This window comes from Papaver somniferum, chromosome 6 (assembly GCF_003573695.1).
Source record: "Papaver somniferum cultivar HN1 chromosome 6, ASM357369v1, whole genome shotgun sequence".
Lineage (NCBI taxonomy): Eukaryota > Viridiplantae > Streptophyta > Magnoliopsida > Ranunculales > Papaveraceae > Papaver > Papaver somniferum.
Genome location: NC_039363.1, coordinates 85,129,473 through 85,143,383, shown reverse-complemented (window position 1 = coordinate 85,143,383; position 13,911 = coordinate 85,129,473). Strand labels below are relative to the sequence as shown.

Below are 13,911 nucleotides of genomic sequence, written 5' to 3'. Positions count from 1 at the left end.
CTACATACGCTTAACTAGATCGAATCCATTATCACTGTATATGCCCCTAAATTCACTTATACTAGTCTGGTTGCCCGTAGTATTTGGAAACAGATGGTCGGTCCCTGTGTAGTGGGTTGCATTCAATTATTAAAATTCACTGTGTTTTCCGGTTGCAAAGTACTCTGACTTTGAGATATTTTCAAGTACTTATAATTTTTCCTACAACGAGTTTAAGTTAATTAATGATGCGAGGAAGATGTGGATCTAATACAAAAAATGCATACAATAATAATAAGATTAGATCGGGTTAAGAAATAAAAAAGTTAATGTACTAGATCAATACTGTATTTGACATTGCATTTTAATTAGAGAGAGGCAAATACAATGTTACTTTAATCTTCTTAGCCTTTTCACATGATCACAGCAAAAGTGTTTGATCAATTTTAAAGGATAAGCGATTATCAATTTAAAAGGATAATAATTAGATGAAGACCGAGAAGAGAAAAAAGATAGAAAATTGCTTATCTGGAATGATCCAAAATTATCAAAAATTAAAACAAGGGGATAATCCTGCATCTGTTACCTCAAACAGAGACTGGTTACCTAATTGTCATTGCCTTGCTGCTTGTATTGCTGACCTGAAAAGATGGTTGTCATAATTGTATATATGAACATAGACCCAATCTATTCTTCTTATTAAAATGAGTAAATAGACCACTAGTGAGAAAGATGAATGACATTGTTTTGGTGTGGAACCGGGGTTCCAAAAATTGTTAGGACAGTATATACATTTACTGTAGAAGGGGACAAAAAGTTCGGTCTTAATGTGACCAATGTTTATTTTGAAAGGAAAAGGAAAGAATTATATGATACAGATTTCAGAGCTCTTTGAAGCTGGCATGTTCCCGCTTTCTCTTAATTTGGTCTCGGCGGTGATGTGAGATGGACAGAGAAAGGAGCTTTAAGTAAAATTCAGCACATATTCTGCTACCTCTCTCAATTTAGTATTCGTAATGATTCGACAATTGCTCCCTGTCCAAACTTCTGTTTGCTCTGTCTTCCTGCACAAACCTTAACCCGTTTAAACCCTGTCAGAAGCTAAACAGAGAAGCATGATTTGCCGAGGACATCCCGTTCAAAAAGCCAAGAATGCAGATATTATCAAACTATTATTTACAGCACATTTCCAGCTTTTCTTCACATGAATATGGAAGGCATGATTTGCCAAGGATGTGAAATTAGTACTAGCGCAAATGGCCATCCAGTGAGTCTCCACATAATAAATGATCTCCTATAGAAATTTGTTTAAGGTCCAGACAAGGGTCATAAATTCAAGAGCTTCTTATTTGATAACCATGCACCTTATACTCTCCATTTTCTTTCACATATTTCTATAGTAGAATACGAGCGGAAGTACAAAAAAAAAAAAAAAATGGATCTGATATCAGAAGTAACTTCGGAATGTGGTGAAAGTTCAAATTAAACATGGAAGACCAATGAGGAGTGTAGCTTACCTTGTATTGTACATCATCGGATGATTAAATTGCATGGTATGTAATTTCGCGAAGTAAAATATGTTCATGTTGTTGGCCGTGTTACCATTGATCGGCCACGTCCACTAGGAAGAACGCCTGGATGTCCAATATCTGATTCCTCCTCCCCTAACAGCTCTGAGAAGCAATACATTTTGGGTAAATGAGAGGATGAATAGAAGGGTTAACAAAAACAAAAAACAAAAAACAAAAAACAATTGAAACTAAGGGGAAAAACTGGTGCGGCAAGGATTTGATCAGTTTCAGCTGAGTCTAAGTTTGGAGTCTAATGACAATGCATAAACGCTTCACTTAACGAAATGAATCATTTTTGATTGAGTTACATGCTTAAAGAAAAAATTCCCCCACTGCTGGTAATGCTAGATGTGCTTTCATCTTATAGTTTTTTTCAGTCCCACACTCCCGCTAGATTTTCTCTACAACCTTCTACTGTTCTTAAAGGTGGATCTAGTCACTTTTTACTTGTACAAGTACTTCAAAGTTTGAGCACATCTTTTCAGCTTTAACAGCTTGTAAGTTCATCTTTTATTAAAGTTCTGTTCCTCAATATCTCCATGTTAAAATGTGTTTTCATTTCAGCAAAAATGTTTTTCACGTCGCTAAAGCTCCTTTGTCAAAAGATACATTTGTTGACCTCGTTAAATTTTCTGAAAGTACTTTTAGCAACTTTTCCTCATATACAACAATCTACCTAGCCATTATTAGCATGGATTAAAAAAAAATCTGGTTTACATTTCTTATGTTTGTGTCAGTTGAGATATATCTTACCAGAGACATCTTTGCCTAACTGAGGCCCAGCAACCCCAATGCACGAAAACAATGAATCCTCATCTATCTTCAACTGATCATATGCTTGGTATATATCCTCAATAGTAGCGGCCTCATACAGCGAAGGCAGGTCTTTAATGCATGAAATGTCCTGGAAATCATTGGAGCACACGATAATATAACATACCATTCACCCGCCACCCAGGAAGAATTTCATAGTCAACGACATCTTCCACTTTTAAGGGGTCAGATCTACCAGTAATTATTTTCTATGTTTCTTTATCATTTTCCATGTGACAAAAAAATTTCCTAATCATGGTCAAAGCCTATTAAAAAGATTTGAGTACCCTCAAACAACATAACTGAGTTAGGAAAATGTTATAGGGAGCAACTAATATTGAGGTCTAAGGATAAGGTACCTTTCTTGGAACAGAAGATGCCTGCAAGTGAGCTAACAATCCCAGCCAATAAGCGTTTTCCTTGGTTTCAGCTTCATGTCTCATCAGAAGTGTCCGCTTCGCCTGCCAGAGATTAACAATTAATGCACCAACGCGTCTACAATAGTAACTTTTACCAATAGCCCTTAACTAAGATCAAATATGAAACTGAATATTGAAATCGAGAAAAGTAACTAACCCTGTCCAGCTCCCTTGGGGCAATCTTGCTGCTCTGCAAACCTCTAAGAACATTCTTACATGCATCAACAGCTTTGTATATCTTCAAATATAATCCAACCATGAAGAGTAAGGGAAAAGAAATAATAAGCAGTAGCAGATCACAGATATAGACACCATGGCATAAATAAATAATAGGTTGAGGTGCACCTTGCCAGGAGTTGACGTCACTGAAATCACATACCACCCGAGATTCAGCCTATCAAACAGGTTTAACTCAAACGAAACATCGTATGTCAACCCCAAAGAATCCCTCACCGTCGTAAATAACCTGCACCAAGAACCATACTCAGGGTAACAAATAGCCATAGCGAACCCACACTATCCTATAGAACATCCTCCACCAAAACATTCAGAAAACAAATTGACAATTGCACACTGAGTTCGCTGATTGTTCCAGTTCCAGCCATCTGACAATAATAATAGAGACCAAGTTCTGAAACTGGGACTACATGTGGAACTCGATATTCACACAGAACTTAAAAGAGATATTAGCATGATTGTGTTCCAACACTGCAACTTGACATAAAACAGACTAGTGTGAGATGAAATGTAAAGAATAACTGCAAGTCTGTAACTGCAGTTACAACTAAGATGAGGTGTAATTATACAGTCGTGGGAAGTGGTACTACTGTGGCCAATTTGAAAATCAGCTGAAGATAAATCAGATCATCTAGTGGCAATTTAGGTGGCATGCAATCAACCTCACTAATTTTTAAATAAACAAATATACCTAGAATTTATTATCTCTGCCAAAAGCCCCAGCGTGATACCAAAGAATAGCGGGTGACTCTGAAGTTTCGATGGAAGGCCATTAGCAACTTCCTTCTTCTCCAGAGAGAGGAATTCCTCGGGATGTGACGGTGCAACTGAAAGCAACACTCAATCATTATAACCCCCACATAATAAAATGCCATAGTTTTGAAACTCACTATCAACAAAAACAACTTGTGACCAAAATTTAGAGAAAAGAGCATCATCCATGTTGCACGCCAGTAACTTACTCTCTACTGGTGTGCTATTATGAATAGACTGGAAAAGATCTTGTCCGTCAACAGTAAGTCCCCAGCGGTTCGGTGCAGGGCCAGCAATATACGCGCATGCTCTCTCATCAGTGTCTTTCAAGAATACCTACGAAGAAAACGAATTGAAACGCTAACAAAAGGATATCTAGAAAAATACCATTCAAAGATCTGAATCTGATTAATAACACTGCCGTTTATTGCAGCATAGGCAGTAAACAACAGAAGATAACATAAGTTATATAGTAACATCAGGAAGAAGCATAAATAGTTGGACAAACTTAAGGAACACATACACTCTTATGATCGCAGGAGCCACATCTTTGAGGTTGATAATACTGAAATTGCCCAAATTATTACATTCTAATGTGGAACTCTTTTGGCTCAATGATCTCTCTAGATCTAACTGATGTGACTATAAATATCTCTATGTGGATTGTGACAAGATCAAAACATGTGAGACTCATAGTTGTTTATTACTCTCTCCGTACCACATATATAGGTGGAAAATGCAAAATCTCTTTTTTGGTTTCATAAATATTGATTCTCTTTCCTGTTTTGCCCTTATCCTATTTCCAGTGTTAAAAACATTATCTCAATTGTGGTGATTCCAATGTATATTAAATAAGGGTAATATGTGGAAAAACCCATCTTGAAATTGGAGATCCACCTATCTAATGGCACAACCAAAATGTAAAACTCTGTGGTGCGGAGGGAGTAGTAAGTAGCTTTTAGGCCATATAGTATAAAACTAATAAAGACATTTAGAATACGTTTGAACTCTAAACTAGCATTTTCAAGTAAAGTTCAGTGAAAGGGGGCATTACAATTAACCTTACTTACCTTATGTTTCACATATTATGGTTGAAAGGTAAACCGGACACGGCTAGGAGGCATTTTAAATAACTACTAGAGTACCAAGTATCCGGTATCCCACATTCCCACTTCACTTACTAGGCATCAGTATGTATATTTATCTTCAGCACAAGATCTATGAAGACCGAGACTCCGGCCAACCAACTATGTGTTCAGTCAGACAGTAGACATGACTGATACAAATATATTCAACACCTGCTAGCAGGTTCCTATCTTGATGGAGGAAAAAAGGAAAACTAAGGTAGACCAATACCAACAATATTTCAGAAGAACCCAGAGAACCAAAATTCATAAATAAAAGTAATAGAGCATAAAGCAATAATATAGCATGCAAGGATTGGTTCCTCACTTGTTGAAACATCAGATCAGATGGAGAACGTCGAAACATGATAGGGTTGAAGCCATCCACTACCCCCTCCCCTCTCGTTACTCCGACAGTCCCCAGGTAGTCAAGAATACAAGACTCGATATCATCCTCGGTGAAATCTCCAACAATACTTACCTGCAATGTTTTCACAATCGGAAGCGCAATGTGATACAAGGCAGATAAAAGCATAGACAAAGAAAGCAATTATATAGATAGATAGATATAGATAACACTATGAATGCATGAAAACTTTTTCAGGTAGAAATGGTCCCACACCTCCATATTATCCCCAAAGAATTGACTCATGACTGCATCTTTGACTGTCTGCAGAGTCAGCTTTTGTAACGATTGGGGTGTCGGCTCAACAAAACGTTCATCTCCGTTCAACATTGCTAACATAATCTTGTGAGCAGTTGATCTCTCTAAGCTTTTAGGAATGGATCTATAATATGAAAAATATAGCTGTCTTGCTCTATCAAATGCATCCTCCAACCAGACACTATGCTGCGTTTCAGAAAATTCCATAAGAATCAGGAAGGTAATGATAATTGTCGTAATAGAGTCATTGTTAGTTGGTAACACATCATCGTAAACTGAAGCTCCTTGAAACATTCCAAGTTTTAAAACAACTGAAACTTGGAACTACTATAAGTCTGTAGACCAGGAGACAGGAGGAAAGATATTAGAAAATGGTTCTACATATCGTCAATAAATAACTCGGTACTTCTTGATGATGCAACTAAGAAATTAACACTGGACGACAATGAAATTACTACAGCTTACCTATCATCGGAATGTGACTAGAAAAACTAGCTTACACATAAAATAATACAACAGAATAAGAAGAATGAGATACCTCAAGCACCATATGAAGTAATTGGAATGCCGCACGCATTCCACCATCTCTACGTGTGAATCGAAATTCCATGCAAATAAACTCCTCTGAGGACTCCAACGAGCAATTTATTAGGTGGTTCACACAGAACAGCTCAACCTGGAAAAGGGAGACTAAAGGTAAAGAAACACAACCACGAGAATATCTTCGAGAACAAAAATTGACAAAGTGAGCACCATAAGGACCATCAGATCATCTATGCGGAAGCAGGTTAGAACTTGTTATTTCAACGCAATCTCCTTAAAAACTAAAAACCCCATTTTTGCTATTTGGCTACTACAAGGGATCCACTAACAAGCACAGATGATTGGCGTTGAAAATGGCTTAACAGCAGTAGCTAAACGTAGTTAAATATGAATAATTAGCACAAGCATATTTGTAAGTACAAACAATTAGACAAGTAGCTACGTAGGCTATCAAATTCAAGGAAAGAGATAACCAAAACTAATTCGAAGAACTTGGTGCAGTCGACATACTACTGAAAAAAGTTATCTGCGAGATTAGTTCATCAAGACTACCAAGCATCAGAATTATAGCACAACTATAAAGCATACCTGCTCCCTCGAAAAGTTTCCAACACGACCTCCTTCGCTAAGAGTTCGAACCCCCACAATAACAGCTCCTTTTAAATTAGAATCTTCTTGCGCTCTTCCACCACCAACTATCAGCCGCATGACACCAGCCTTAGACTCATGCTCTGTAATCTGCAATAATTCGAAGAATAGGCCTTCTGTACTATAAGTAAACAAACAGAGAATATAACAACCCTAATGCACCCAAAAGTACCACAAAAACCTACAGGAAGCTTATGGGTTAGGATGTGCCTAGTGAGCAAGTCACGTGAAGGAATGACATATAAGAGATTATTACCTTGTAATTAACAGAAATCCCATTTGAAAGGCGGCATTGTGTAATGCCTGTTTCTTCATCATACAATTTAGTGGTATTAACTCCTTCACTTAATGGGACGAAGGATGGCGCACGTTGTAACCTTAGTTCCTGCAATTGTGATGATGATACCAATTCTTTGGGCACCTCAAGCTGCACATACAAGCAAAACATAGAAGATTCCATTTCAGAAGAAAATTAAATAAATAAATCAGCCAATGTCCCAACTATTAAAACTTTAAAAGCCCCGAGATTGCCAAAATAAAATAGAATATTATTGGCGTGTTAGACAACATGAGCAGAATCATAACAGAAGTCCTTCTGGGCTAAGGAATCTGTAGTTAACTATGACAACATGAAGTGGCACAATCAAGATAAATTCCTTGGGTTGAGGAAATCAAAGTTTAAACTTCAAAGAAAGCATACCTCTAGTTCAGCTTCAATGGGTGTCTCCAAACCTTGTTTAATAGCAGTTGTAATTTCTGTAGGTAGAATTTTAAATTCTGCTTCACCAATCCCATCAATATGAATTTTTTTAGGAACACATGCAACAATTGCTGCAGGAAGCGGTGCAGTAGGCTTTCCGAAGTCAGATATAAACTCCAGCACCTCAGCACCAATTGAGTTAACCTGGCAACACAGAACAAAAAAGATATGGGAAACCTAACGATATAATGATGCAGTAAATTGGAATTCTATTAGAGTGTCACTAAGTTAAGGTGTGGTATGTCAACAGAAACAAGTGCCATAAAAGAGGATCAACAGAACGGCAACCAGGTTTCAATTTTTAAAGTTATAGGAAGCACGAGAAAATCACGGAATAGAAATTACTTCTTCAAGTGTAACAGTTTCAGCAACAGCCACCAAACATTCATGTCCCTGTCTTTGGTCTGTAACGGTATGGCCAAGAGCATCAGTCTCCATGATAGAATCTAGGTGACCTACTGACTGGATATTATCAATCATTGCTGCTGAATGTTCACTATCTTTTATTAGTGCATCCAAGTAACGAGCCAGTTCACCTTTCGTCACTCCAAACTCTTTAAGTCGTCGAACCTGCAGCCAACATAAGAATGTAAGATGCTGAATGCTGATCAGCACATACTTCTTGTAAACTTTTCGACTATTACCAACAAGTAATGGTTGACCTAACAATTCAGTTAGTTGAATTAAAATAAGCTAATTTAGTTAGAGAGTGTAGATGATAAAAAGAAAAGCACCTCGTGGACTGCAACATTAATCGCACTGTCCCAGTTCTTAGGTTCTGCAGTTACAGTGAGAGTAGTAACAGTACAACCTTCTCTTCCAGAATCACTGTGATCCAATTCAATTGATGTGAAAGGAGGATTTGAACTCTGCACAATTTACAAATCAAAATTAATTCGACACGTGCATATAATTTCCAACAATTAATAGGTCGGTCTAGGGCTTACTGACCAACAACATACATCGCCAGCATCGACTGGAATTTACTCTTGGTCATCCATTCTAGCCAATCTAAGTAAGATATACAAACTAAATTGCTTCACAGAAATCAAAGTCAATTTTGCCCACAGCCCGCACATAATTTTAGCATTCAAATTAATATAATCTACTCTATAATATACAGCTAGAAATCTATAACTGTATACAACTCATTATAGGTTTTCCTAATTCTATCATTCTTTTTCTAATCTTTTTCCCTTTGTTTTCTTATATGCGATTAATAGGGAGCACTTCGTAATACCCTATGCCCAAGATATGACCACTAATTAAAGTTGAGAAATGTGCAAAATTAAACAAGCTGGGGTATAAAGTTTTGATAGTCGATGAAATTTCCTGAACATTTCTATCCGATTCGGGTACTTCATTGGCAAAACGTCTTGTATATATATGCTAAAACTACAAATGCACCTTGTATCTGGTGTTAATCCGGAAATGCAAAGCTGAGAGGAATATTCTCTTCATCAGAACATTTCGCAAATCTCCATATGTTTGAACCTTGCTCACAGGAATCTGTGAAAAAGAAAAACAGTAGATCAGGCAAATAGAACACTTGAAGAGAGTATGAATGAGGAAAAATTAAGATTAATCTGTCGAGTTTGGGAAGACTGCTAAAAGACAACAAGACCCTTTACCTTGCAGAACATACTGAAAGAGAAGTTCTGCAGCAACTCGTGTTGGAAAATCTCCGGTGGATTAGCATCCATGCCAGCACCAGGAAGAGACCATTCATGCTTGACTGGAGGACGAACAGCATGCCTCTCCTTCTTCAAAGCTTTTGACTGATCCATGGAAAGAGATGACTTTTCATTTGATAAGCTTGCCGCCAGCCCCACTGGAAGTTTTGGAACAAGAAAGGTCGCCATAGCGCCGAAAGCACTAGGAGCTGGAGCTGGGGCTGTGTCATTTTCTATACCTGTTCGTCCGAAAACAGCCTGTGTGATACTAGATTTGTAAGTTAATCAGCCCCTTAAAATTTCTAAGGTGCATTTAGTAACACTGCTCCTATAAAAATTCACAAGACTCAAAACTCATATGGTGGACATAACAAAGTAATATGTAATGAACAAAGTTTAGGGGAGTGAAGATATACCTCAATCTGATATTCTATCTTGGAAATGTTATCAACATCCCCAACTATATACAAGGTGGCATTTGCAGGGAAGTACCAGCGCTCGTGAAATTTCCTAATTTTATCTGAATCCCACTTCTTAATTTGTTCCTCTAATCCAATTGGAAATCTTTTACTCAATTTATTTTCTGAATGCAAATGCTGAAGCAACTGCAACCAGCCCAAAAAAAATATACCAAAATAAGAGCTTTTTATCCGAAACACTTGTCATTTTACCTCGTAATAGAGAAAAAGGTACTCACCTGACAATCAACACGGTACTCTATGGTGTTCATCATCTGCAGTTCTGAAAGGATTGCCAATTTCTCTTTCTCAATCCGACTAGCAAGAAATTGAGGGTGGAAAGCTATCTGCACTCATGAAAGAAAGGTGGGATTCAACTAGTCACTGCCATGCATTGTTTAACCCTAAGTGGTTACTGTGAAAGGGAGCATCATCAACCCAGAAGCTGACTCTTTTTACAACAGAAGCTGATTCATTTAAGTAATCAGCTTAAATGAATTCTACTTCCGGAATCTGTATAATTCAAAAAATAAACTGGAGTATGATGAAAATCCCCCAAAAAATTCATAGGCATACCTCATTTAGAGCATCCAGTACAAATGGAAGTAGATCCCCGTCGGAGTCCTAACAAGCAAAGCTTAACATCAATAATTGGAAGCAAATAACTTAAACAGCTCAAGGTAGCTTTTTAGACAATAGATGTACCCAGTTAAGCTTCATGTGCTTCAAAGAATATACATTATGGTACAGGTCCATTTAGAATATAAGCATATAAGTGTGGCATAGTGTCCCTTTATCAAAAACTCACACATGCAAGGATAGATGCATGTGAATGACTAAACTTAGAGATGCTACATAAACCCATCTCGAAGGCACAAAAGCTGAATTCAGTTCTGCAATCCAACACTACAACTAATAAAATCGCTACTTTAGTTTATTCATGTTGGTCGCAGATAGACTAACCAAAGCATGAGCACAAAAATGACTACTAACATTATGTAAACTGGCAATCCATTCAGAACCGCAGGTGATGAATACCATAGAGTATCATGTTGATTGCCAGGTGTGTACTTTGTTCTTTACTAGAAGTGATGGGTCAGATAAACTGATTTGCACAATAAGTCTCATCAACATCAAGGCATGTGTATGGAATGTGGATAATGCAACCACCTGGTCCATTCACTAAAGCTATATACCTCAAAAATTACATTCATGTGTAAGGTGTGAGATTAAGGTCCATTTCATAAATAAAATATCTAGATCCAATTGTAGTAAAGAAGATATTTCAGGATTTAACCAAAAATCTAATGATCAAGTGAGGCTGACACTCTCATAGGTGCACCACCACCACCACCACCCACCACCACCCACCACCACCACCACCACCCCACCCCTCAAAAAAAATGGAGTGAATAATTGTATTGCAATTTAGTATGCTATAAATGGGTGAAAGGAGAAAAAAGTAGAAATTTCTACAACAGAGAAAAGAAAAGAAAAAGTTTCAGCTTTCATGTGACACGGAACAAAATGTATCAGACCTTTGTACTAGTAGGAGCATGAATATGGAACACCGTATGATGGAAATCTGTGTAAGCATTTGAGCGTGCTCCTGTCCCAAGTAGCTTCTCACGCTTCTTGCTTCCCAGGAAAGCCACATGTTCAATCATATGAGCCATTCCTTGCTCATCTTCTTCCTCATCTACGGATCCAACATGGACCTCCATGTGTGCTTCAAATCTGAAACCCAAAATTTTAACTTAAATATTAAAGCTGAATATACATGTGAATTTATTTAGATAGTAAGTAACATATATAAAGACGACGAAGAAGACCAAAAATCAAGGATTGGACTTGGCGTTGGACTTCTAATCCCCAATAAAGAGATATATCAAAAACTAGTTAGGAAGATCATCGAATGCACTGTTTCCACATGAAACTATAGATGCACCAAATTACATAAAATATCTCGACAAAGTCTCTATATGCCATTCGAAAATTTCTTGCTTTAGCCATGCTCAAGATACAGGTGTTCCATTCAAAAGGCCTCTGACAAGATTAGAGAGCAAACCCACTCTGAAGAATATTTGCCACAACTCTACCTTAGGTAAAGTGAGACTTTAACAACCATGCATAACCATCCCTGATCTAGCACATAGACCTAGTAAACGCTCAAATCCAACACACAGGTGTGCAGATTGTTACATTATTTCATTCTGCCAAATTACCTTTCTCCTGGAACCTTGTTTGGCAAAATAATATAGCGAAGTCCATTTTTCAGTTGCCCCCGGTGCAACTTAGGGTGAGATGGAAGCTGGTATCCCAAAAAACCCTCTAACTCTGCTCTTGCTGCTTCAGGATCCATGAAATCCACCCCTTCTTTATCTACAATGGCATCTGTCCAAGTTGGGCTGGCAACATGTGGCTCTTCTGGACCCGGGGTTGCATATGGTACATGAGCTGGATTAACCTAAAAGACATTCAAGCTACCCTTAGCTAAACTAAACTGCATTGGTGAATAAAGTTCCACTAATAATAAGATGCAGTAGAATGGGACAGTTAAAAACTGATATCAGAGTCTATCTTCCTGAAACCCTTGAAACATTCAGCACTGAAAACTGCCCTGGTTTGATATCACAGTCCAACTAAACTGAAAATTGAGCATTGACAACTGCACAGCTTAGATATCACAGTCTAACTAGAGTGAGCATTTCAAACATCGAGCATTGAGAAAATCTATACGAACATAATTTTCATGCATGACCCATCGGAGATCATCGAATTAAGTTTATGCACCTATACCATGAACGTCAAAACCAGTGAGTATATTTTACTTTTTTGATCAGTAGAAAGAGTAAACCAGACAGTTAACTTGTCTACAACCGAAATGCATAGCACCATTTTCGAGACACAGATCTTCCGTTACTTGTGACAACAGAAATAACTGTAACTTACTGATAGTTTGCTTGATGATAACTTTGATAAATGGAAATTCGACTTGTCTTGTAAGATTCTCCCTGGGAATGATTTAGCACTGCGCCTATGCCTATGATGGTCCCGAAAACAAGAAATGCACGTTGTTTTTTGCTGTAAGCTTGTTGCACTGACTGGTTCACTGAAAAAGGAATTAAATTGCTTCCATGCATTTTTCCTTTGAGATTGTAACTTTCCACTTCCACCTTCCTGCAGCCACTTCTGGCCAACAAAACTACTGGAAAGGGGGAAAAAGAGAGGAAAAAAAAACTTATCATGATCCATAATATACACATATTAAGATGCCCATCAAACTAGTATTATCCAAAATCTGAATAACACACCTATTTAGACAAAACTTGCCATGTAATGCTAGTATTACTCCTCAATTTAAAATTAAATACAAAAAAAATCCATCTTTTAACTACCTAAATTACAAATTCAGCAACACAAGACCTCCCAATTCTCTAAAACAACAAAAAAATTCTCATACAAATTATATTCAAAATTATAAAACCACGAACTAAGAGAAGAAGAAAAAAACTGAAATTCTTATAAAAATCTTCAGCAACTGTTTTAGACAGCTGATTTTTCTATAAATAAGAAAAACACAAGAGCAACGATGTCAAATAAAACAAGGACAAAATCAAATAGAGACCTCATTAAAAACCCTAGAAGAAAAAAAGTATAAAAGGTTTTACCTTTGACGGAGAGATATGGATTGCCCCCGTGGAGTGAAACCAGAAGACCCTCTGGTACTGAAAGAAGTACGAGGAAGAAGAAGATTCGAGCGTCTTCTTGAAGAAGAATCACCTCTAGTTGTAATGGAAGAATAAGATAAGTGAGGGAGAGTCGCCATTAGTGATGACGATGATGCCATATTTCTCTGTGAGAACGAAGGCAGGGAAAAACGCGATGCGATACAAACTACAAAGGTTGAAGCTCAAGGGGATAAGTTAATGTACGCACACTACTATTACTTCTTTCCTTGTGAGCGGCCCAAAAAAATCTTGGAATAGGGCTGCACCATACCTGCCTCTAACAGAAAACCTAACAATATGGTGGCGGTTGGGTTGTCTCGCAATTGCGGGTAATCTTCGACTGTCCGGGCAAGGGTTTTCTTCGGGACTGGCCTTGAGTTGACGTTCAATTGCGGTGCATGAACTCAAGATTCCCAACAATTAGGATAGGAATTGCTTGAGTCATTCAGCTTTGGTTGGAGCCCTGGTATATTGTACTCGGTACAATTTGGAATGTGAAAACTACAGCCACACTCATTTTCTCACCTTCCACCACTGT

At 37.7% G+C, this 13,911-nt stretch overlaps 1 protein-coding gene across 5 annotated transcripts; it reads right to left on the bottom strand.

Moving 5' to 3' along the window:
• Positions 1-672: 672 nt before the first annotated feature.
• LOC113288241 (stromal processing peptidase, chloroplastic-like) lies at positions 673-13,553 on the bottom strand. Of its 5 annotated transcripts, none has more exons than XM_026537209.1 (25): positions 13,314-13,547; positions 12,595-12,850; positions 11,868-12,109; positions 11,181-11,379; positions 10,219-10,266; positions 9,882-9,989; positions 9,601-9,789; positions 9,143-9,442; positions 8,919-9,020; positions 8,246-8,380; positions 7,857-8,081; positions 7,452-7,655; positions 7,008-7,178; positions 6,692-6,841; positions 6,099-6,236; positions 5,519-5,746; positions 5,225-5,377; positions 3,982-4,108; positions 3,711-3,846; positions 3,128-3,248; positions 2,940-3,020; positions 2,723-2,824; positions 2,304-2,454; positions 1,497-1,652; positions 673-1,053 (listed from the first exon to the last, which is right to left on the bottom strand). In XM_026537209.1, the coding sequence occupies exons 1-24, from the start codon at positions 13,490-13,492 to the stop codon at positions 1,561-1,563; spliced, it is 3,837 nt and encodes a 1,278-aa protein (XP_026392994.1). In that variant the 5' UTR covers positions 13,493-13,547; the 3' UTR covers positions 673-1,053; positions 1,497-1,560. The 5 variants fall into 5 exon arrangements, with proteins under 5 accessions (XP_026392994.1, XP_026392995.1, XP_026392996.1 ...); XM_026537210.1 differs by having other exon boundaries at positions 673-1,043; XM_026537211.1 differs by having other exon boundaries at positions 12,595-12,847; positions 13,314-13,541.
• Positions 13,554-13,911: the final 358 nt, after the last annotated feature.